The 26,023-nt window shown below is 44.8% G+C and overlaps 1 protein-coding gene across 1 annotated transcript in view; it reads right to left on the bottom strand.

Moving 5' to 3' along the window:
- Nucleotides 1-7,741: 7,741 nt before the first annotated feature.
- LOC144485836 (uncharacterized) overlaps nt 7,742-26,023 on the bottom strand; it is a 33,128-nt gene continuing 14,846 nt past the window's right edge. Inside the window, exons 5-6 of the mRNA XM_078203909.1 lie at nt 10,586-10,812; nt 7,742-8,232 (exon numbers count right to left, since the gene is read on the bottom strand). Of these exons, the coding sequence (XP_078060035.1) occupies nt 8,192-8,232; nt 10,586-10,812 (268 nt within the window). The 3' untranslated portion in view covers nt 7,742-8,191. The remainder of the gene's footprint in view (nt 8,233-10,585; nt 10,813-26,023) is intronic.

Here is a 26,023-nt window from a genome sequence, read left to right as displayed (position 1 = left end):
CCCTGACCCATTTACCTTGGGTGGTTGGCTCTCAGGCTGGATAGGCTCACCGGGAACGTCGACCCTGGAAGGGATTATATTATTTTCATCGTGATCCTGGTGTTAGTAGTAATTGTATACCTGATCAAATATGGAAGTGCACAACTTTCTAGGTCCACAAGAGGAACAGCATCAGTGACAGCAGGTAGGGTAAAGAGAGATTCTGAATTCGAAACAGTTAGTAAGAATTAAGATTGCTTACTTAGATACATCAATTTAGTAGCCTCAGTTGGTCCTTGGCCAACGGCCAAAAGGGGGGACTGATGTAGGGGGGAGAATTAGGCTAATAAACACATAACCATAGACTTAGGAACACTAACACGATACTAACTTGAATGAATGATCTTGGACTATGGTCCAGGGCTGATCCTTGGACTATGGTCCAGGGCTGGTCCTTGGACTATGGTCCAGCCAGGGCTGTTGCCATAGAAGACAGCTCTGCATAATTAACAAATATTTCTTATTTAAAACATGTATTTTGAATTTACAAGATGGATGTGTTTTGCTTTTGGTTACGTTTTGTGAACCTTCAGTCAGTGACAAAATACAGGGAGAGGGAAGGAACAATAGATTCACTGAAAGCAGTAATGCTATCAGCAATGGTCGGGAGCAAGATGGCTACCAATGCGAGCCTTATGAATAGGGTCATATAACTCCAAGAGATAATGCAGGTTGTGAGCAGACATGAAGAATTTCTCGGGGTTGGACGAGAGTCACGTGGGTTCAATTCGGTGGGAATCATTTCTCTGTCCAGCATCCCATATTGCTGGGCAACAGAAGGGAGGTAACATCCATAATTTAATAACAAATGAAATCCCATGAGGTCATGCTGTGAATTGTTATTGGCTGGAGTTAATGACAGGATGGTTATTAACTCATTTGTATGAATGTTTACAAGATAATGCCCACCAGAAAGGTGGGCAATATGATTTTGGGAATCTATAATCCTACTGAACAGGGGCATTGTTCTTCAGACTGATCTCCAGCTGCCCGCATTCATTACTTGAGTGCAGGGTTTCCTCATATCATTCTCCCATTTGATCGTTTGGTTAAATAAAGTCACGTCTTCAACATCAGTACACTGTATTTTGAGTCTTTGTAATAGCTATACATAGCCTCGAGAGGAAGCCCCTACACAGGGGCATGTCCTCCACTACACTGTCTGAAGTCGATGACAATGTCCTTCGTTTCGTTGACCTTGAGGGAGAGATTATTGTCGTCGCACCAGTTCATCAGATTCTCAATCTCTTCGCTGTTCTCCGTCTCATCTTTGTTTGAGATCCAATCCACTATACGGTGGTATCAGCAACCTTAAAAATCAATTTGGAGGGGAATTTAGCACACATCATAAGTGTATAAGGGCTATGACAAGGGGCTTAGGACACAACCTTATGGGGCACCAGTGTTGAGGATAATCAAAAAAAGTTTGGCGAGGATAAGAAAGAGATGTTTCACTTGAGGCATGACTCAAGTGACCCACTAGTGAGCAATAGATTCAAAGTTTATTTAAGAATATAGTTAACGTGTAAAGTAAGAAAATTGGCAAGTACTTTTATCAATTACAAACAAGAAACACAATAATAATGTATAACCCTTAATGAATATATATAAACTATCCCAATCAAAACCAGTATCCAATCAACAAAAACCTTGAAACAGGTTTAACACAGCACAGAATAATGCTCCTGTGATACTGGGATCGAGGGCCTTATTTGAGTCCAATGCTCTTGAGACTCAGCACAATTTGAAGACAAAATAGCTTCCCAAAACACCAGAGACCCCCCTTACTGCAGGATGACAAACAAGATGTACTTTCAGCTCATTGGTAAAACTTTCAAAATAAAAATTGAGCGAGAGACTCCTTTCAGCCATACTTCTAACACTGCCAACAAAACAAAACTAAAAACAACCCTTATCACCTGACCGGCTCACAGTTTATTTTCTCCTCCCACCAACATCAGCTGAGGCTGTGAACTGAGAAACACTGACTTTGAGAACTTCAGAGATCATGATTTTAAAAAACCTCTTAAAGGGACACTAACATCACAGGCATCTCTTCCAGATTATGGAAATGTTCCTCGTCAGTGACACCTGTGATTACTATATCATCTCAGTGGCACTGTACTCCCTGAAGACCAGTTAGAATTTGATCCATTGCCCCCTGGAAAGTGGCCAGAGTTGATGTAATTCCAAAGGGTCATCGCTTGTAGCGAAACAATCCTTTTTGAGTGATATTCATTTACAACAGTTGTGAATCTTCAGCCACCCCCACTTGCAGACGCATTGGGAAAGATCCATCTTTTTTCCCCTGGCCAGGACACTCAAGAGTTCCTCAGTAACAGATACTGTTCCACAAATAAAGTTTTGGGTTCATCGTGACCTTAAATCACCACACAGTCTCACACATCCATCAGTCTTCATGGCTGGAACTATTAGCGTGGCCCATTCACTCATGGCCGCTGGTTCCAAAGCACCCAACACGATCAAGCTCTCCAGTTGGGTACTAGCTGAACTTTCATGTTCCTGGGGCAAACTCCTGATTTTAACCATATTTTCACCTTCACATCTTTCATTTCTCCTCGGGTTCCATTAAACACCTCCTGGTATATGCCTAATATTTCATCCAGGCCTGAACAAGCTTATGAGAGTGTCTGTTTACTACTTCCTAATTTCATCTCAATTGCTTCATTCAAGTTCTTCCAAATAACGCAGGGTAATTTCCTTTTCTGACATACAAGGAGAGACGTGCACACTCGTCCTTCAGCTGCACCACAGTGGATACCTAACCCTTCAAAGGCACCACCTGATCCGTATGTGTTCTCAGGACAATATTCACAGGTTTCAAGGAAAGGTGATTCAGTTTCTCTTTATACATTGTGCCTTTCAGAGGTTTTTAAAAAATGATCATAGCCTTAGGTGATGTCATTGTGGGAGGATGAAGCAGTGAGCAGGTCAGGTTTCAGTTTTGTGTTGGGCTGCAGTGTTAGAGGCAGTTGGAAAATAAGTCTCTTTCTTAATTTTGCTTTGAACATTTTATCAGTTAGCTAAAAGAAAGGCTGGTTGCTACACTGCAGTAAAGAGTCACTCTGGTGCGTTGGAAAACTGTCTCGTCTTCAACCTGTTCTGATTCTCAAGAACATTGGACTGCAGAATTCAACAAACAGCCTCGATCCCAGTATCGAGAGAGAATTAGACTGTGCTGTGTTAAACTTGTGAAAAAGGTTTTTATTTTGTCTATTGGGGTTTGGTTTTAATTGGAATACACAGTGGTTAGCACTGCTGCTTCACAGCTCCAGGGACCTGGGTTCGATTCCCGGCTTGGGTCACTGTCTGTGTGGAGTTTGCACATTCTCCTCGTGTCTGTGTGGGTTTCCTCCAGGTGCTCCAGTTTCCTCCCACAGTCCAAAGATGTGTGGGTTTGGTTGATTGGCCATGCTAAAATTGCCCCTTAGTGTCCTGAGATGCGTAGATTAGAGGGATTAGTGGGTAAATATGTAGGTATATGGGGGGTAGGGCCTGGCGGGATTGTGGTCGGTGCAGACTCGATGGGTCGAATGGCCTCTTTCTGTGCTGTAGGGTTTCTAAGATATTCAATAAGAATTATTATATTGGCTGTTTTGTTTCTCGTTTGTAACTGATAAAACTTATTGCTAATTTCTGTTCCACATATGTTAACTATATTCTGAAATAAACTTTGATGAAAGCTCCCTCGTCGGTCTTTTGAATCACACCTGAAGTGAAACATCATGCTTATCCTAACCAAATTCCAAATGCAAAAATGATAATTCAGTCAGGCTTCATAAAACACTTTGGGAGTTTCTAACCAAAACCATAACAAAATGGACTCTGGAATCAATTACACCGCTGCCCCCGTGTCCACCTCCATCCTCACCACTTTCCCTTCCATTGCCCAAAACTGCTCTGCATCAGGATGGACTGACAGCAAGCGCATTGTTTAAATTTCAATCACTCCGTCAGTTCCTTTTTGTCTGTGGATCCTGCCAGTTATTTGTCCCCTTCAACAGTTGCTACTTGTCACTTCCTCCAGGTTGCAGAGGCTGGGTTCCTTCCGTTTTCTCCCTTCTTGGGACCCTGATGCTCTGCAATTGCAGGTAAAGTAACCCCTTCTCCCACAGTTCCAACATTAAGCTCTTCTCATCCAGCCACCAGCCTCTGTGTAGTCCTTTTTATCATACTGACAACTCAGCTTCAACTGATTTCCTGGGGCATCTGCCATTTTGTATGCCATTGCTCTCGAGTCTAGATGAGGCTTCTGCTGCATGCACACTGCAATCCTGAAAGTCTTTGAAATTGAATTGCTCCTCCATTAACAACCCTTGCCTAATTTCTTCCTGCAATAACACACATACAGAACAGTTCTACAGCACTTCCTGAAGCAAGGCTCCCAACATCCTGCTAAGCTTTGAGAGTTAGGACAATTTGATTTATTGTCACGTGTTAGAGTCTTAGAAATTTACAGCATGGAAACAGGCCCTTTGGCCCAACTTGTCTATGACACCCTTTTTTTTAAAAAAACCACAAAACTACTTCCAATTGCTCACATTTGGCCCATATCCCTCCCCCCATCTTATCCATGGAACTGTCTAAATGCTTTTTAAAAGACACAATTGAACCTGCCTTGACTACTGCCTCTGGCAGCTCATTTCAGACACAACACCGTGTGAAAGAAATTGCCCCTCTGGACCCTTTTGTATCTCTCCCCTCTCACCTTAAAATCTATGCCCCTTTATTTTATAGACTTCTAGGCGGCACGGTAGCACAGTGGTTAGCACTGCTGCTTCACAGCTCCAGGGACCTGGGTTCGATTCCCAACTTGGGTCATTGTCTGTGTGGAGTTTGCACATTCTCCTTGTGTCTGCATGGGTTTCCTCCGGGTGCTCCGGTTTCCTCCCACAGTCCAAAGATGTGCAGGTTAGGTTGATTGGCTATCCTAAAATTGCCCCTTAGTGTCTGGGATGCGTAGATCAGAGGCATTAGTGGGTAAAATATATAGGGATATGGGGGTAGGGATATGGGGGTAGGGCCTGGGTGGGATTGTGGTCGGTGCAGACTCGATGGGCTGAATGGCCTCTTTCTGTACTGTAGGGTTTCTATGATTATCACCCTTAAGTCTCCTATGCTCCAGGGGAAAAAAGTCCCAGTCTATCCAGCCTCTCCTTATAACTCAAACCAAGTCCCGGTAGCATCCTAGTAAATCTGTTCTGCACTCTTGTTTAATATCTTTTCTATAAAGGGTGCCCAGAACTGTACATAGTATTCCAAGTGTGGCGTGTGTAATGTCTTGTACAACTTTAACAAATGTCCCAACTCCTGTAGCCAATGTTCTGACCAATGAAACCAAATGCTTTCTTCACCACCCTGTCCATCTGTGACTCCACTTAAGGAACTATGAACCTGTAACCCTAGATCTCGGTTTTATACCTCTTCCCAATACCCTACCATTAACTGAGGAAGTCCTGCTCAGATGTGAAACCACCAAAATGCATCACCTCATGTTTATCTAAATTAAACTCCATCTGCCAACCATGTATTGGTGTACAATGAAAAGTAGTGTTTCTTGCACACTATACAGACAAAGCATACCATACATAGAAAAAAGGAGAGAGAGTTGTGATGGCAGTGTACTTTTGAGGTTTTTTTTTAAAATTATCACATCTTTAGGTGATGTCACTGTGGGAGGAGAAAAGCTGTTGGCAGCTCAAATGACAAGAGGTCAGGTTTCAGTTTCATTTGGGGCTGCAGGGTTAGAGGCAGTCTTAGAAGGAAGCTGGAAAAGTCGTCTCTTGCTCAGTTTTGCTTTGAAAATTCTACCAGTTAACTGAAAGGCTTGTTGTCATGCTGCAATAGTGTCCCTGGTGCTTTCAGAAGCTGTCCAGTCTTCAAAATATTGAGTGAATCTAGAGAAACTGCAGATTTCAATCAAGAGATTCAAATTTCCATTAGTCTGTACTGTTAAACCAGAGAAAAGGGCCTTTGGTCAATGGGAGGTTTTGATTGTGACTGTTTACATATTCATTAAGGGTTGTACATTGAGATTGTTTGTAATTGATAAAAGTTCTTCCCAGTTTTGACTATACATGTTAAATATATTCTTAAATAAACTTTGTTTAATAAAAGCTCCCTAATTAGTCACTTGAATCATACTTGAAGTGAAACATATCATGCTTATCCTAGCCAAATTCAAGGTGCAAAACAAGGTCTCTGTTGGCAGGCTGGTGCAAAAGGTTAAATCTCAGGATCAAACGTGAACTAGCTAGATGGGTACAGAACTGGCTTGGCCATAGAAGACAGAACTAAGAAGAACAAAGAACAGTACAGCACAGGAAACAGGCCCTCCAAGCCTGTGCCGCTCATTGGTCCAACTAGACCATTCGTTTGTATCCTTCCATTCCCAGACTGCTCATGTGACTATCCAGGTAAGTCTTAAACGTGCCAGGGTGTCTGCCCCAACCACTGTAAAAAATGCTCTGATATCAGAGTTATCCCTCGCCCCTCTCACCTTAAGCCCATGACCCCTTGTGATCGTCACCTTCGACCTGGGAAAAAGCTTCTCACTGTTCACCCTATCTATACCCTTCATAATCTTGTACACCTCTATTAGGTCTCCCCTCATTCTGTCTTTCCAGGGAGAACAAGCCCAGTTTACCCAATCTCTCCTCATAGCCAAAGACCCTCTATACCAGGCAACATCCTGGTAAACCTTCTCTGCACTCTCTAAAGCCTCCACTGGTAGTGCAGCGACCAGAAAACCTATGATTTAGGCAGAGTTTTTAACCTGAAACACAACTTCAGCCTCCTTGTGTAACTCATTGTCCTGGATGTTCCCACCATTTTGCCTTGGCAGCGGCAATGTTTCTTGCCTCAGCATGACTTGGCCTGTTCCTCCCATGCTGACTCCTGGCTGCTGATTGTGGTTCCTCGATGACCACGGGACTCCAGACACACTGCCATCCCCAGCAATCATGATGTGGAGATGCCGGCGTTGGACTGGGGTAAGCACAGTAAGAAGTCTCACAACACCAGGTTAAAGTCCAACAGGTTTATTTGGTAGCAAATACCATAAGCTTTCGGAGCGATGCCCCTTCGTCTGACGAAGGGGCATCGCTCCGAAAGCTTATGGTATTTGCTACCAAATAAACCTGTTGGACTTTAACCTGGTGTTGTGAGAATCCCCAGCAATCAGCAGTGCTGCACTGAGTCATTCTGTCGCTGCAACCAAGTACACGTTTCCTTCCTCCACTGTCTGTCCAACCCTTTCCTGTGGCTGCCATGTTATCCTGACAGTCCCCCACCCCTGAAGCACTGCACTTGCCATGGGTCCTTCACTGGACCACAGTAGAGGAAAATCCTCACTCCTCCCTCAATTAAGACATCCCATCCTTGTCGCCAGTGTGAAGTCTGAGGTGACCAGGGAGGTAGCTCCAAAGAAGTCACACAGAAAGTCAAGCCAGTGACAATAGGACTTATTGAAGAACTGTCTTCCTCACACTTCAGCTCTAGAGTGGTTGTAGGGGTAGTTTCCTGGGCAGGTCATCCAATGCCTTCGGTCACCTCTCCCATCCTCAAAGGGTCCCATAAAATCCAGGAATAAAGTAAAAACATTTCATGCAGATTTCTCATTACAATGAATAAGAGGTAGCTGTTTTGGGATCTACGGAAATGACTCGAGACTAGGATAATACAATTAAATTATTTTAATGTGTAGAAAAGATTAAAGAACAGCAAAGTCATCCAAAATGCCTTTGCTCAACTTCACCAGGCTGGGTCCAAATAGAGCAAGCGTGATTTTGGTAAAAAAAAAAATCAATACTCAATTGGTCAACAGTTGACAAATCGAACAAGGGGCAAATTGACAAGTATTTTAGGCAAATCTTTAAAAACCCCGACTGGCTGGCCAAACATCCCGTGAGCAAATAAATAGGGTGTAGAGGCCGAGCTTTTGAACGTTGGAAACTTGCGATTGAGAACAATTCCAGCCAGGATCTCGGAAGAAATCAGGGTCCCAGGAGGGTGGAAGACATTCGATTGTGCGTTCCAAAAAGGGGGTCACCCTGGAGGACAAGTGCCATGCAAAGAGAGGTGACAATGTGAAGGCAACAGGAAAAAAGGACTGATGTACACGATCAGGAATTCACTGGTTGGAGAGTCTTTGCCTGGAATCTTCCCGTCTCACTGAAAGAACAAAAGGGGCAGAAGGTTCATTCTGAATGTAGTAACATTGTGAAGATAGACTCCCACACTGCTCAATTTATCCTTGATACACTCCCCCCAAAAATACATGGGGATAGGGCCTGGGTGGGATGCTCTGAGAGTCAGTGCAATCTTGATGGGCTGAATGGCCTCATTCTGCACTGTAGGGATTCTATGACTCGAAGTATTGGTTAGTGAAAGAGCAGTTGTTAAAGTAAAAAAATAGTTGTCACAAGTAGGCTTACATTAACACTGCAATGAAATTACTGTGAAAATCCCCTCATTGCCACACTCTGGTGCCTGTTCAGGTACACAGGAGGAAGAATTTAGCATGGCCAACACACCTAACCAGCACACCTTTCAGACTGTGGGAGGAAACTGGAGCACCTAGAGGAAACAGACACTGGGAGAACATGCAAACTCCAGGATGAGCCAAGGCCAGAATTGAACCTGTCCCTCATGCCATGATGAGGTGGAGATGTCAGCGTTGGACTGGGGTAAACAGTAAGGAGGAGTCTAACAACAACAGGTTAAAGTCCAACAGGTTTATTTGGTAGCAAATGCCACTCGCTTTCAGAGCGCTGCTCCTTCATCAGGTGAGGGGGAGTTCTGTTCACAAACATAGAAATCATAGAAATCATAGAAACCCTACAGTGCAGAAGGAGGCCATTCGGCCCATCGAGTCTGCACCGACCACAATCCCACCCAGGCCCGACCCCCACATATTTTACCCGCTAATCCCTCTAACCTACCCATCCCAGGACTCTAAGGGGCAATTTTTTTAAACCTGGCCAATCAACCTAACGCGCACATCTTTGGACTGTGGGAGGAAACCGGAGCACCCGGAGGAAACCCACGCAGACACGAGGAGAATGTGCAAACAGGGCATACAAAGACACAAACTCAATTTACAAAATAATGAATAATGATTGGAATGAGTTTACAGCTAATCAAGTCTTCAAGGTACAGACAATGCGAGTGGAGAGAGCATTAGCACAGGTTAAAGAGATGTGTATTGTCTCCAGACAGGACAGCCAGTGAGACTTTGCAAGTCCAGGCAAGTCGTGGGGGTTACAGATAGTGTGACATGAACCCAAGATCCTGGTTGAGGCCATCCTCGTGTGTGCAGAACTTGGCTATCAGTTTCTGCTCAGCGACTCTGCGCTGTCGTGTGTTGTGAAGGCCGCCTTGGAGAACGTTTACCCAAATATCAGAGGCCGAATGCCCGTGACCGCTGAAGTGCTCCCCAACAGGAAGAGAACAGTTTTGCCTGGTGATTGTCAAGCGGTGTTCATTCATCCGTTGTCATAGCGTCTGCATGGTTTCCCCAATTTACCATGCCTCAGGACATCCTTTCCTGCAGCGTATCAGGTAGACAATGTTGGCCGAGTTGCAAGAGTATGTACCGTGTACCTGGTGGATGGTGTTCCCACGTGAGATGATGGCATCCGTGTCGATGATCCAGCACATCTTGCAGAAGTTGCTGTGGCAGGGTTGTGTGGTGTCGTGGTCAGTGACCACAACACCACACAACCCTGCCACAGCAACTGCCTCAAGATGTGCCGGATCATCGACACGGATGCCATCATCTCACGTGGGAACACCATCCACCAGGTACACAGTACATACTCTTGCAACTCGGCCAACATGGTCTACCTGATACGCTGCAGGAAAGGATGTCCTGAGGCATGGTAAATTGGGGAAACCATGCAGACACTATGACAACGGATGAATGAACACCGCTCGACAATCACCAGGCAAGACTGTTCTCTTCCTGTTGGGGAACACTTCAGCGGTCACGAGCATTCGGCCTCTGATCTTCAGGTAAGCGTTCTCCAAGGCAGCCTTCACAACACACAACAGCGCAGAGTCGCTGAGCAGAGACTGATAGCCAAGTTCCGCACAGGAGGACGGCCTCAACCGGGATCTTGGGTTCATGTCACACTATCTGTAACTCACACAACTTGCCTGGACTTGCAAAGTCTCACTGGCTGTCCTGTCTGGAGACAATACACACCTCTTTAACCTGTGCTAATGCTCTCTCCACTCGCATTGTCTGTACCTTCAAGGCTTGATTAGCTGTAAAGACTCACATTCCAATCATTATTCTGTAAATTGAGTTGGCATCTTTATATGCCCTGTTTGTGAACAGAACTCCCACTCACCTGACAAAGGAGCAGTGCTCCGAAAGCTAGTGGCGTTTGCTACCAAATAAACCTGTTGGACTTTAACCTGGTGTTGTTAGACTCCTTCCTCAGTGTGAGGCAGACAATTTCTGCTCCGAGCTACAGATAATCCGGTCAAGTGGGACCACACGACTCCAGTTAGCACCTACTTGAGCCGTTCGCCATCATGGTCTCCTTGGATTGGATGCGTTCCATTGTCCCTGCTTGCAGCCGCAAGATGGTGATCATTTGCAACTCCAGCATATCCTTCAGTCTCCTGGAGCCACTGTTCCTCCTGTAGAACCTTATCTGCTCTGCTACCTCCTCCTGCATGAGAGAGATTATGGCCAGCTCCCTTTCCAATAGGTACATCGATCGCCTTGACACAGTGGCACTCCTGCAAGGGAAGAAAGATGGAGCAGTTAAATTCCCCAATCTGAGCAACACCATCCATCGTCCCAACAGCCAGTCATTAACATCAATGCCAATTTCCACTAACTTAACAAGACTCGAAAATCCTGTCCTGTTCAGAGTCAAAAGTTATTCCATCCTGGCATGTGGCTGAATGGGCTGCAGAGAAATATGCTAAAGATTTCCAATCAAGCAAACCCGATTTTGGGCCAAAGATTTTAAGTGTGCCGGGATTTTCGTGTGGCCAAGTTGGCGTGGAATTTAAAGGACAAACGGTGCTGGGGTAACAGCTCATTCTTAGCAGAAAGGAGTTAGTTACAAACTTTGAACTTTCCTTAATTGGGTATTGGAATTTAAACTAAATGCACTTAAAAGCCTCAACATGATGGGGTCTAATGACCAGTGCCTCTGCCCTGGCTCATTTGATTGGCCGAATCAAACAATGCTTTCTGATCAATTCATTGGCTGACTGCCAAGGAACTGGAGCTTGAACTATTGTTGACTGGGGCAGGGGGGGTGCTTTCTTTTGAGGCTGTGCATTGCTGGGCTAAATGCACGACTCAAACTCAGTGTCCAGATTTAAAGGTGCAACTTTATTGATCAATCAATCAAATGCAAGATGATATTAGATGGTTCAGCACTGCACTGGGAGGCTGACAAACCCAATACCACTGAAAAACAATGCCTCGGAGGGCAATTATGCATTTTCAAAATCATATTTTTCGGTAGGTATGATCCAGTAAACATTAATACAAAATCAGTCAATAACTCACCCCGTCATCAATTCCAGCCAATTACAAGTCACACCTTGGTTTCATGGTATTTCATTAGCTTAAATCATCCAGATATTATTTCCTGCTGGACAGTAAGGTTAAGGCAATATTCCCACAGACTCAATCCCACATGTCCCGTCTGACACAGAAAATCCTTCTGTCTTGCACCTGTGTTATCAGCTTTGAGTTGTATCGTTCTATTCATGGAGGTGGCATTGGCAGCCATTTTGTTCCTGACATCTACTGATAAAAATGTCCACATTCAACAGTCCATTGTTCCACAAAAATGTGGTTTCTTTCCATGTGCCTTATCCCATCAGACCTTGCCATTGGCTGAATCATAGAAACCCTACAATACAGAAAGAGGCCATTCGGCCCATTGAGTCTGCACCGACCACAATCCCACCCAGGTCCTACCGCCATATCACTACATATTTTACCCGCTAATCCCTCTAATCTACACATCCCAGGACACTAAGGGGCAATTTTTAGCATGGCCAATCAACCTAACCCACACATCTTTGGACTGTGGGAGGAAACCGGAGCTCCCGGAGGAAACCCACACCGACACAAGGAGAATGTGCAAACTCCACACAGACAGTGACCCAAGCCGGGAATCGAACCCAGGTCCCTGGAGCTGTGAAGCAGCAGTGCTAACCACTGTGCTACCGTGCCACCCAATACATTCCAAAATTCACAAAATACATTCTAAGAAATAATACATGTTTACATAAGCAAGACTTGTTGTTTAATCAAACTGCCTTTTACATAGAGTCTCTTGTTAGTATAACTCTAATCCAAGATCATGCACTCCACGTCAGTATTTTAAATTCATGATTCTACATGTTTTCATCAGCCTTTTATGCTAACACAAAAGGGCTTGGGGCATTGTGTAGAACCCAGGGGTAAGACCACATGTGGAAAGAGGAGAAAGTCTACGTGGCAAAAACCTGGCCAGCTTCCATGTGCAAGTGGAAATCAATCTCAGCTCAGTAAAGTAGCCCCTTAAGCCTGTGCTGCCATTCAATAGGACCGTGGCTGATCGACATTCCTCAAATTTCCCTGACATTTCCCATAACTTGATTCCCTTACTGATCAAAAATCTATCTCAGCCTTAAATATACACAAGACATTTCCCCCACAGCTCTGTGGCAATGAGTTCCAAAGACATAAGTAGTAAATTGGCATCACTATTCTGAAACTGCTTTCTGGTCTAGACTCTCCCATGAAGGAGAGCAACACTTCAGCATTTACCCTGTCAAACCCTTTAAAAATTCAATATGTTTCAAAGGGATATGACTGCATGACTTACCAGGGTATTTCACAGGCCAATTAAGAGTCTGGAGTCACATTTAGGCCAGAGCAGATAAAGACCATAAGACCATAAGACATAGGAGCGGAAGTAAGGCCATTCGGCCCATCGAGTCCATTCCACCATTCAATCATGGTTGATTTCAACTCCATTTACCCGCTCTCTCCCCATAGCCCTTAATTCCTCGAGAAATCAAGAATTTATCAATTTCTGTCTTGAAGACGCTCAACGTCTCGGCCTCCACAGCCCTCTGTGGCAATGAATTCCACAGACCTACCACTCTGGCTGAAGAAATTTCTCCTCATCTCTGTTCTAAAGTGACTCCCTTTTATTCTAAGGCTGTGCCCCCGCGTCCTAGTCTCCCCTGCTAATGGAAACAACTTCCCTATGTCCATCCTATCTAAGCCGTTCATTATCTTGTAAGTTTCTATTAGATCTCCCCTCAACCTCCTAAACTCCAATGAATATAATCCCACGATCCTCAGACGTTCATCGTATGTCAGGCCTACCATTCCTGGGATCATCCGTGTGAATCTCCGCTGGACCCGCTCCAGTGCCAGTATGTCCTTCCTGAGTACTCAGTACTCCAAATGGGGCCTAACCAGTGCTTTATAAAGCCTCAGAAGTACATCCCTGCTTTTGTATTCCAAGCCTCTTGAGATAAATGACAACATTACATTACATTACAAGAGATAGATAACTGGCTGCAGCATCGAGTACAAGAGTTGGGAAATCATGTTGCAGCTATAATCAAATCTTGGTTAGGCCACATTTGGATTATTGCGTGCACTTCTGGTCGCCAGATTACCAGGAGTGCAAAGAAGGTTCACCAGGATGTTGCCTGGTATTGGCTATGAGAGGTTGAATAAACTAGGATTGTTTTCACTGGAAAGACACAGGCGGAGGGAGACCCGATAGAGGTCTACAAACTTGAGCATAGACCGGGTGGATAGTCAGAGGCTTTTTCCCCAGGGTGGAAGTGTCAATTACAAGGGGGCACATGTTCAATGTGAGAGGGGAATGTTTGAGAATGTGCAGGGGAAGTTTTTCCAATCAATCAGAGAGTGGCGAGTGCCTGGAACATGCTGCCAGAGGATGTTGTGGAAGCAGACACATTAGCAACATTTAAGAGGATGGGAACACGAATAGGGAGGGGAATAGAGGGATACAGACCGAGTGAGGGCAGAAATTAGCTCAGCCATCATGATTGGCACGGGCTTGGAGGGCCGAAGGGACTGTTCCTGTGCTGTACTTTTCTTTGTTCTTTACTCTTCCAATACAGTAGTTGCAGTGTACATTAATGATCCAGATGTGGGAGGTAAAATGAGAAAGTTGATAGATGACACCAAAGTTAGTGGAGTGTAAATAGGGAGGAGGAAAGCCTTCGATTACATGATGATTATAAAACAGGCAGGTTTGGCAAACTGAACAGCAGCAAATTGAATTTGACACAAGTGTGGGGTGATGTATTTGGGAAGGATTAACACTTGCCAAGGGAGTACACAATGAACAATCCGATGCTTGGATGTACAGTGGACTAGAGGCAGCTGGGATGCATCTCCCTATGTCCTGGAAGACAGCAGGAAAGATAGTTATGATTAAGGCAGCAAATTGGATACTTTCCTTTAGTAGCCAAGGCATAGAGTACAATAGCAGGAAAGGTTATGATGGAGATGGATAAAACGCTGGTCAGGCCACAGCTGGAGTACTGCATGCAGTTCTGGTCACCACACTAAGGAGGATGTGATTGCACTGGAGAGGGTGCAGAGGAGATTCCTCAGGATGTTGCGTGGGCTGGAGTGTTTCAGCTATAAAGAGGGGCTAGGGTTGATTTCCTTAGAGCAGAGAAGGCTGAGGGGGGGGGGGACCTGATTGAGGAGTACAAAACTGAGGGATACAGAAGAAACCTTTCTCCTCAGTGGAGGAGAATCAAGTCTGCAGCAACTCTCCAAGAGAAAATCTTACTTCAACTATCCCCATAAACCCATGTATTTACCCTGAGAATTCCCTTGGGGCAATTCAGCATGGCCAATCCACAAACCTTCACATCTTTGGAGTGTGGGTGGAAACCCATGGAGACAGGGAGAACATGTAGACTCTACAGACACCTACAGGTGGAATTGAACCCAGGTCCCTGGCTCTGTCAGGCAGCAGTGCTAACTGTCTTGCTACATAGAAAGGATGAAAAGAAAATAGAAAAAAATCATCCAAAATGTCTCTTCTCAACTGGCTAAAGGGCAAAGCCAACAGTGAAAAGGAAATGTAACAGAGCCGGAGAGAGAAGTGGAGGGGATGCAAAGAGAAATTTTAGTTCGGTAAACGTCAGATTTCTTCCTTAAAGAGCATTAGTAAATCAGATAGGTCAAAACAACAATCGACAATGGTTCCATGGTCATCATTGATTGAAGGGGTAATCAAGAAGGTTGATGAGGGCAGTGCAGTTAATGTTGTCTACACGGACTTTAGCAAAGCCTTTGACAGGGCATGGTAGATTGTTGCACAAAGTTAAATCTCATGGGATCCAGGGCGAGGTAGCAAATTGGATGATGACAGAAGACACGGGGTGGTTGAAGGGCTGTTTTTCAAACTCGAGGTCTGTAACCAGCATGCTTCAGTGATTGGTGCTGGGTCCGCTGTTAGTTGCCATTTATATTAATGAATTTTGGAGGCATGGTTAGTAAGCTGGCAGATGACAGATTGGTGGTATAGTGGACAGTGAAGAAAGTTCTGATTGCAACAGGGGCTTGATCAATTGGGACCGTGGGCTGATAAATGGCAGATGGAGTTTAATTTAGATAAATGGTTGAGGTGATGTATTTTGGAAGGATTGACACTTGCCAAGGGAGTACACAATGAACAATCCGATGCTTGGATGTACAGTGGACCAAAGGCAGCTGGGATGCATCTCCCTATGTCCTGGAAGACAGCAGGAAAGATAGTTACGATTAAGGCAGCAAATGGGATACTTTTGGTAGATCAAATCTGGGTAGCACCTACTCAGTTAATGACAGGGCATTGGGAAGAGCGACAAAACAGAGACCTAGGAGTACAGGTTCATTGCTCCTCCAAAGTGGAGGCACAGGTTGACAGTGGTGAAGGCAGCATTCAGCATGCTTGGCTTCATTGGTCAGAACATTGAATACAGGAGTTGGGACAACTTGAAGTTGTACAAGACATTGGTAAGGCCACACTTGGAATACTGTGTGCAATTCTGGTCACCCTATTATAGAAAGGATATTATTCAACTAGAAAGAGTGCAGAAAAGATTTACGAGGATGCTACCAGGACTTCATGATTTGAGTTATAAAGAGAGGCTGGATGTTTTCTCCTAGAGTGTAGGAGGCTTAGTGGTGATCTTAGAGGTCTATAAAATAATGAGGGACAAATAGGAGGTAGATAGTCAACATCTTTTCCCAAAGGTAGGGGAGTCTAAAACTCGAGGGTTTAAGGTGAGGGGAGATACACAAAAGGGTCAATTCTTTCCAGAGGATGGAGAGTGTCTGGAATGAGCCGAGTGTGGGAGAGGCAGGTACAGACAGTTACACGGGTACAGAGGGATATGGGCCAAACAGGCAATTGGGACCAGCTGTGTTTTAAAAACTGGGCAGCAGGTTGGGCTGAAGGGCCTGTTTCCATGCTGTAAACCTCTGACTCTTATGGAATTCAAATCTCAAACATTCGCTGTCTTTTATTCATTCAGAAGGATGAGAGCATCACAGGCTGGGCCAGCACTTGTTGCCCATCCCAGAGGGCAGTTAGCAACATTGCTGTGGCTCTGGAGTCACAATTAGACCAGCAGATTCCCTTTCCCAAAGGCCATTAGTGAGCCAGATGGCTTTTTCTGACAATTTACAATGGCTTCATGGTCATCAGTAGATTTTTAAATGCCAGATTTTTTTATCAAATTCAAATTTCACCATTTTGTGGTGGGATTCGAACCCAGGTCCCCAGGACATTACTCTGGGTCTCTGGATTACTAATCCATTGATAATACCATAGTGCCATCACATTCCCTGTTTTGTAATTCTCAGATTATAGGATTCTTTCTGAATCACCACTCGAGATGGAAGGCTGTAACTTTTTAAACAAATGAGGTGTGGGATAAAGGGAAAGTTGGCCGATTGGATAGGTAACTGGCTATCTGATCGAAGACAGAGGGTGGTGGTGGATGGAAAATTTTCAGACTGGAGGCAGGTTGCTAGCAGAGTGCCACAGGGATCAGTGCTTGGTCCTCTGCTCTTTGTAATTTTTATTAATGACTTGGAGGGGGCTGAAGGGTGGATCAGTAAATTTGCTGATGACACCAAGGTTGGTGGAGTAGTGGATGAGGTGGAGGGCTGTTGTAGGTTGCAAAGAGACATAGATAGGATGCAAAGCTGGGTTGAAAAATGGCAGATGGAGTTTAACCCTGATAAATGTGAGGTGATTCATTTTGGTAGGACAAATTAAAATGTGGATTACAGGGTCAAAGGTAGGGTTCTGAAGACTGTGGAGGAACAGGGAAATCTTGGGGTCCATATCCACAGATCTCTGAAGGTTGCCATTCAAGTGGATCGAGCCATGAAGGCGGCCCATAGTGTGATAGCTTTTATTAACAGGGGGTTGGAGTTTAAGAGCCGTGGGATTATGCTGCAACTGTACAGGACCTTGGCGAGACCACATTTGGAATATTGTGTGCAGTTCTGGTCACCTCACTATAAGAAGGATGTGGAAGCGCTGGAAACAGTGCAAAGGAGATTTACCAGGATGCTGCTTGGTTTGGAGGGTAGGTCTTATGAGGAAAGGTTGAGGGAGCTAGGGCTGTTCTCTCTGGAGCGGGGGAGGTTGAGGGGAGACTTAATAGAGGTTCATATAATAATGAGGGGGATTGATAGAGTGGACGTTCAGAGACTATTTCCTCAGGTAGATGGAGCTATTACAAGGGGGCATAACTATAGGGTTCGTGGTGGGAGATATAGGAAGGATATCAGAGGTAGGTTCTTTACGCAGAGAGTGGTTGGGGTGTGGAATGGACTGCCTGCAGTGATAGTGGAGTCAGACACTTTAGGAACATTTAAGCTATATTGGATAGGCACATGGAGCACACCAGGATGATAGGGAGTGGGATAGCTTGACCTTGGTTTCAGATAAAGCTCAGCACAACATCGTGGGCTGAAGGGCCTGTTCTGTGCTGTACTGTTCTATGTTCTATGTTCTAAATGATAACAGAATTCACACAATGTGCCAGAGAATTCATGACAAAGATTTAGCAGCTTATACAAAGATGCTCTGCTCCATCAGATTATAGGACATTGTTACAACTGCACAAGACATTGGTAAGGCCACATTTGGAGTATGGTGTATGCCATTAAACTGGAAAGGGTGCAAAAATTAAAAGATTTACAAGGACTATCATGGATAAGGATAGATCTGGTCCTCGGGTTGAAGTTCTGAACTGGAAAAAGGCCAAATTTGATGAAATGAGAAGGGATCTGGGAAGTGTGGATTGGCACAGGCTGTTCTCTGGTAAGGATGTAAATGGAAAGTGGGAGGCCTTCAAAGGAGAAATTTTGAGTGCGCAGAGTTTGTATGTTCCTGTCAGGATTAAAGGCAAAGTAAATAGGAATAAGAAACCTTGGTTCTCAAGGGAGATTGTAACACTGATTAAGAGGAAGAGAGAGTTGTATGAAATGTACAGGCAGCAAGGAACAGATCAGATGCTCGAGGAGTATAAAAAGTGCAAGAAGCTACTTAAGAGGGAAATCAGGAGGGCTAAAAGATGACATGAGGTTGCTTTGGCAGACAGAAGGAAAATCCAAAGAGCTTCTATAGGTATGTTAGGATCAAAAGGATAGTGAGGGATAAAATTGGTCCTCTTGAAGACCAGAGTGGTAGACTGTGTATGGAACCAAAAGAGATGGGAGAGATACTAAATGGGTTTTTTGCATCCGTATTTACTGAGGAAATGGGCATGGAGTCTACGGAAATAGGGCAAACAGGTAGGGAGGTCATGGAACCTTTACAGATTAAAGGGGAGGTGGTGCTTGCTGTCTTGAGGCAAATCAGAGTGGATAAATCCCCAGGACCAGACCTCAAGCATCTGATCTGTTCCTTGCTGCCTGTACATTTCATACAACTCTCTTCCTCTTAATCAGTGCTACAATCTCCCTCAGGAATAAGGAACCTTGGTTCTTATTTACTTTGCCTTTAATCCTGACAGGAACATAAACTCTGCACTCAAAATTCCCATGGACCTTGAGGAAAGCTAGTATTGAACTTACAGGGGCCCTGGCAGACATATTTAAAATGTCAGTATTCACGGGGGAGGTGCCGGATGATTGGAGAGTGCCTCATGTTGTTCCGTTGTTTAAAAAAGGTCCCAAAAGAAATCCAGGAAATTATAGGCCAGTACGTTTGATGTCGGTGGTGGGCAAGTTATTGGAAGGTGTGATAAGGGATAGGATCTACAAATATTTGGATAGACAGGGACTTACTGGGGAGAGTCAACATGGCTTTGTGCGTGGTAGGTCATGTTTGACCAATCTATTAGAGTTTTTCGAGGAGGTTACCAGGAAAGTGGATGAAGGGAAGGCGGTGGATGTTGTCTACCTGGATTTCAGCAAGGCCTTTGACAAGGTCCCTCATGGGAGGTTAGTTAGGAAGGTTCACTCGCTGGGTATACATGGGGAGGTAGTAAATTGGATTAGACACTGGCTCAATGGAAGAAGCCAGAGAGTGGTTGTGGAGGATTGCTTCTCTGAGTGGAGGCCTGTGACTAGTGGTGTGCCGCAGGGATCGGTGTTGGGTCCATTGTTGTTTGTCATCTATATCAATGATCTGGATGATAATGTGGTAAATTGGATCAGCAAATTTGCTGATGATACAAAGATTGGAGGTGTAGTGGACAGTGAGGAAGGTTTTCAAAGCTTGCAGAGGGATTTGGACCAACTAGAAAAATGGGCTGAAAAATGGCAAATGGAATTTAACGCAGACAAGTGAGAGATATTGCACTTTGGAAGGACAAACCAAAGTAGAACGTACAGGGTAAATGGTAGGACTCTGAAGAGTGCAGTTGAACAGAGGGATCTGGGAATACAGGTACAGAATTCCCCAAAAGTGACGTCACAGGTGGATAGGGTCGTAAAGAGTGCCTTTGGTACATTGGCCTTTATAAATCGGAGTATCGAGTATAAAAGTTGGAGTGTTATGGTAAGGTTATATAAGGCATTGGTGAGGCCGAATTCAGAGTATTGTGTAGTTTTGGTCACCTAGTTACAGGAAGGATGTAAATAAGGTTGAAAGAGTGCAGAGAAGGTTCACAAGGATGTTGCCGGGACTTGAGAAGTTGAGTTAGAGAGAGATTGAATAGGTTGGGACTTTATTCCCTGGAGCGTAGAAGATTGAGGGGAGATTTGATAGAGCTGTATAAGATTTTGATGGGTATAGATAGAGTGAATGCAAGCAGGCTTTTTCCACTGAGGCTAGGGGAGAAAAAAAACCAGAGGGCATGGGTTAAGGGTGAAAGGAGAAAAGTTTAAAAGGAATATTAGGGGGGGCTTCTTCACAGAGTGTTGGGAGTGTGGAATGAGCTGCCAGATAAATGTTATTTACCACTTTAAGAAAAACTTGGATGGGTTCATGGATGAGGGGTGTGGAGGGATGTGGTTCAATGGGCTGAATGGCCTATTCCTGCTTCTAGTTTCTATGTTTGCAGCACATTGGATAGCAGGTTGCAAAACAAGACTACTTTAAAAAAAAAATTAGATTGCAAGGAGCTGGCAGAGAATCTGAATTTTTAGCTGCAGCACAGAAAACAATTCAAAATAGGCCAATGACACAATGACTGTTGGATTGCAGTTTCAAGTCATTTATTACCTCCTCTCACCCCATTTTCATTGACTCAATCAACAAACCAACTTTTTCTTGAATAAATGCAATGACAACCTCATTGCTTGGGGCAGCATGGCGGCAGTGGTTAGCACTGCTGCCTCACAGCACCAAGGTCCCTGGTTCGATTCCGACCTGGGGTCACAGTCCGCACGAAGTTTGTATGCTCTCCCCCATGTCTGCGTGGGTTTCCTCAGTCAGAAAGACATGGTGTATTCTCCATGGCAAATTCTCCCTCCATGTACCAGAACAGGCACCAGAGTGTGGTGACTAGGGGATTTTCATAGTAACTTCATTGCAGTGTTAATGCAAGCCCATGTGTGACTAATAAATAAATTTGACACAATCAACAAACTAACTCTGCCTTGAATAAATACAATGACACAAGAGTTACTGACCAACCTCATCGTCAATGGACACCTCATCTTTACACTGATGCTCTGATGTTTTGCTCTCATAGAACATGGACAGTACAGCACAGAACAGGCCCTTCGGCCCACGATGTTGTGCCGAGCTTTATCTGAAACCAAGATCAAGCTATCCCACTCCCTATCATCCTGGTGTGCTCCATGTGCCTATCCAATAACCGCTTAAATGTTCCTAGAGTGTCTGACTCCACTATCACTGCAGGCAGTCCATTCCACACCCCAACCACTCTCTGCGTAAAGAACCTACCTCTGATATCCTTCCTGTATCTCCCACCACGAACCCTATAGTTATGCCCCCTTGTAATAGCTCCATCCACCCGAGGAAATAGTCTTTGAATGTTCACTCTATCTATCCCCTTCATCATTTTATAAACCTCTATGAAGTCTCCCCTCAGCCTCCTCCGCTCCAGAGTGAACAGCCCTAGCTTCCTCAACCTTTCCTCATAAGACCTACCCTCCAAACCAGGCAGCATCCTGGTAAATCTCCTTTGCACTCTTTCCAGCACTTCCACATCCTCCTTATGGTGAGGTGACCAGAACTGCGCACAATATTCCAAATGTGGTCTCGCCAAGGTCCTGTACAGTTGCAGCATAATCCCACGGCTCTTAAACTCCAACCCCGTTAATAAAAGCTAACACACTATAGGCCACCTTCACAGCTCTATCCACTAGAGTGGCAACCTTCAGAGATCTGTGGATATGGACCCCAAGATCTCTCCGTTCCTCCACAGTCTTCAGAACTCTCCTCCCACAAGAGTGAGTGTTCGCCTTGTATCCACACCCTCATCTACTACTTTCAGCACCATGTGTTTTGCAAGATCACCCCTCATTCTAAGCTCCCAATGCGTTTACACCAAAGCTCTCTTCATCAGGCAAGTCCTTGATGCCAGGAATGAATAGAGTTTACCTCATCTGCCACAAACACAATTGTATTATTACTCCGATAAAGAGACAACTTTGCATCACACCAGATTGTGTGGATCCACTAGTGTGCCTATTGTCACAACAGGTCCACAGCAGACACCATCTCCCTGGCCCTACACTGAACTCTGGAACACCTAGATAACAAAGACACCCATGTCAGACTCCTATTTATCAGCTCAGCCATCAACACCTTACTCCCAACAAAACATCTCCAAACTCCTGGCCTGGGGCCTGGCTCCTCCTCTGCAACTGGATCCAAAACTTCCCAACAGACAAACCTTAAAATCAGGAAGTATAGGCAACAACACCTCCTCTACAATCATCCTGAACACCACTGTCCCACAAGGCCGTGTCCTCAGTCCCTTACTATGCTCTTTATACACCCATGACTGTGGCCAAATTCCCTTCCAATTCCATTTACAAGTTTGCTGATGACAAACGTAGTTGGTTGGATCTCAAACAATGAGATAGAGAATAGAGTGAACTGGTGAGGGAGAGATTATTGTTCCCGCAATGTCAACAAAACAAAGGAGATTGTCATTGACTTCAGGAAGCAGTGGAGGACATGCCCCCATCCACATAAACAGTGAAGTGGAAACAGTCAAGAGCTTCAAGTTTCTAGGTGCCCAGATCACCTGGTCCCTCCAGTTAAGAAAGCCCACCAACATCTCTTTCACAGGAGGCCAAGAATATTCGGCATGTCTGCTACAACTCACCAACTTTCACAGATGCACCATCTTCCTGGTTGTATCGCAGCTTTGTATGGCTCCTGCTCTGCACAAGACCGCAAGAAACTATAAAGGATCATGAATCAAGCCCAGTCCATCACACAAACCAACCCCCCACCCATTGATGCCGTCTCTGAAAAGCAGCCAGCATAATCAAGGATCCCACACACCCAGACACTCTTCCACCTTCTCCCAGTATGAAAAAAAGATACATAACTCATCATGTACCAACTGACTTTCTTCCCTGCTGCCATCAGACTTTTGAATGGACCTACCTCACACAAACAGATCTTTCCTCTACACTCTAGTTATGACTAACACTATATTCTGCCCTCTCGTTTCCTTCTCTGAATGGTATGCTTTGTTACTATAGTGCACAAAAAACAATATTTTTCACACTATGCTAATAGATGTGACAATAATAAATCAAATCTCCCCTTAAATTCATGCTGACTATGCCAGATTAATCGACATCTATCCATGTGAAGATATATTCTGCCCCTTAAGGGCAATACAAGCTGAGTAATTCCAGCAATTACATGGAGCAGGTTGTCATAGAAACCCTAGTGGAGAAGGAGGCCATTCAGCCCGTCAAGTCTGCACCAACAACAATCCCACCCAGGCCCTATTCCCATAACCCCACATATTTATCCTAGCTCGTCCCCCTGACACTAAGGGGCAATTTAGCATGGCCAATCAACCTAACCTTTGGAGTGGAGGAAACCGGAGATATGGTAATTAAAAAGGAAAGACAAAGCAGCAGTAACCTAGGACAGAGGATGCAAACTTGAGTACATCAGAGAATGAGAAGAAAAAACAAAGAAAAGTACAGCACAGGAACAGGCCCTTCAGCCCTCCAAGCTTGTGCGGATCATGATGCGCTAAACAAAAGTCTTTTGCCCTTACTTGTTCCATGTGCCTCTATTCCCTCCCTATTCATTTACCTATCCAGATGCCTCTTGAATGTTACGAATATGCCCACTTCCACCAAATCCTAGCCACCCACCACACAAAAACTTACATCTCAAATTCCCCCCTCACATTGAACCTGTGCCCCCTTGTAATTGACACTTCCACCCTGGGAAAAAGCCTCTGACTATCCACATGCCTCATCATTTTGTAGAGCTCTATCAGGCCTCCCCTCAGCCTCCATCTTTCCAGTGAAAACAATCCCAGTTTATTCAACCTCTCCTCACAGCCAGCCTCCTTGAGACCCGGCAACATCCTGGTGAACCTTCTTCACACTCTCTCCAAAGCTTCCACATCATTCTGATAATGTGGCAATCAGAACTGCGCACACTACTCCATATGCAGCCTAACCAAGGTTTGACACATCTGATAATAACTTTGCAGATGACGCAAAAATTGGCAGAGTTGCAGATAGTGACGACGGTTGTCGAAGGATACAGCACGATATCAATAAATTGCTGACTTGGGCAGAGAAATAACAGATGGAGTTTAACCTGGACAAATGCAAGGTGATGGAATTTGAAGGATCAAATTATACAGTAAATGGCAGAACCCTTGGAACATTAACAGAGGCATCTGGCCATACAGGTCCACGGTCTTGAAAGTGACAATGGAGGTGGATATGGTGGTTGCCTTCATCAGCCCGAGTTTCAAGTATAAAAGTTGGCAAGTTTCATTACATCTGTGCAAAACTTTTAAGTAATGTTTAGAATATTGCATGCAGTTCTGGTCACCCACTATGTGAAGAGCATGGATAATTTGGAGAGAATGCAAAGATGGTTCACCAGGATGTTGACTATGAAAGAGGTTGAATAAACTCAGATAGTCTTTCCAGTGAAAACAAAGGTCTACAAAATTATAAGGGGCATAGGCAGGGTGGATAGTCAGAGGCTTCCCCCCCCCAGGGTGGAAGTGTCAATTACAAGGGGGCACAGGTTCAAGGTGAGGGGAGAGGTTAAGGGAGATGTGCAGGGAAAGTTTTTCAGAGGGCAGTGGGTGCCTGGAACAAGCTGCCAGAGGAGTTGGTGGAAGCAGGCATGTTAGCAACATTCAACATTCATCACCACGAAAGAGGTAGCGTTGGGCAAGCTAACAGGGCTAAAGGTAGACAAGTCTCCTGGCCCTGATGGAATGCATCCCAGGGTACTAAAAGAGCTGTCAGAGGAAATAACAAATGCACCAGTGGTAATTTACCAAAGTTTGCTGGACTCTGGAGTGGTTCCCACAGATTGGAAAACAGCAAATGCAACATCACTGTTTAAAAAAAGAGGGAGACAAAAGATGGGTAACTATAGGCCAGTTAGCTTAACTTCTGTGGGCTGAAGGAACCTGTTCCTGTGCTGTATTGTTCTTTGTACCCGGCCACATTTGGAAGACTGTAGAGTTCTGGTCGCCATACTACTGGAAGGATGTGAAGACTTGAGGGTACAGAAAACCCCAGGATGTTGTCCGATTTGGAGGGTATTAGCTATGAAGAGAGACTGGATAAACTTGGTTTGGTTTCTCTTCAACATCAGAAGCTGAGGGGGCGACCTGATGGAAGTTTACAAAGTTATGACAGGCACGGATAGAATGGATATTCAGAGTCTATTTCCCAGGGTAGAAATGTCAATTACGAGGGGACATGGGAATTGAGGGATAGGGACTGCGTAGAGGCAAAAGGTCTTTAGTTAAGAAAGACGTCATGGGTTGGCGCAGGCTTGGTGGGCTGAAGGGCCTGTTCCTTTGCTGTACTGTTCTTTGTTCACGGCCGAACCAGACCTCACTACTCGTGTACTCAAACCTGTGGTAAAAGCCAACATTCTGTGTTCCTCATTGCTGGCTGTACCCGTCAGGCTCACATTCTCCTGATTCTCAGCCTTGTGTCAGTAAACAGTGCACTCAACCTCCAATCTGGGTCTTGTATCAGTCAGTAAACATAGAAACTAGAAGGAGTAGGTCATTCGGCCCTTCGAGCCTGCACCACCATTTTGGTCAGGGCTGAACATAAAATTCAATATCCTGATTCTTTCCCCACCTAGCACATCCCTTGATCCTTTTAGTCCCAAGAGCTATATCTAATTTGCCGTTAAAATCACAATGTTTTGGCCTCAACTACATTCTGTGGCAGTGAATTCCACACATTCACCACCCTCTGGGTGAAGAAATTTCTCCTCACCCCAGTTATAAAAGGTTTACTCATTATCCTCAAACTATG

Source organism: Mustelus asterias, unplaced genomic scaffold, assembly GCF_964213995.1.
Source record: "Mustelus asterias unplaced genomic scaffold, sMusAst1.hap1.1 HAP1_SCAFFOLD_234, whole genome shotgun sequence".
NCBI classification, from domain to species: domain Eukaryota; kingdom Metazoa; phylum Chordata; class Chondrichthyes; order Carcharhiniformes; family Triakidae; genus Mustelus; species Mustelus asterias.
Note: the sequence above shows the minus strand (reverse complement) of the source record. Positions and strands in the feature narration are given on the sequence as shown.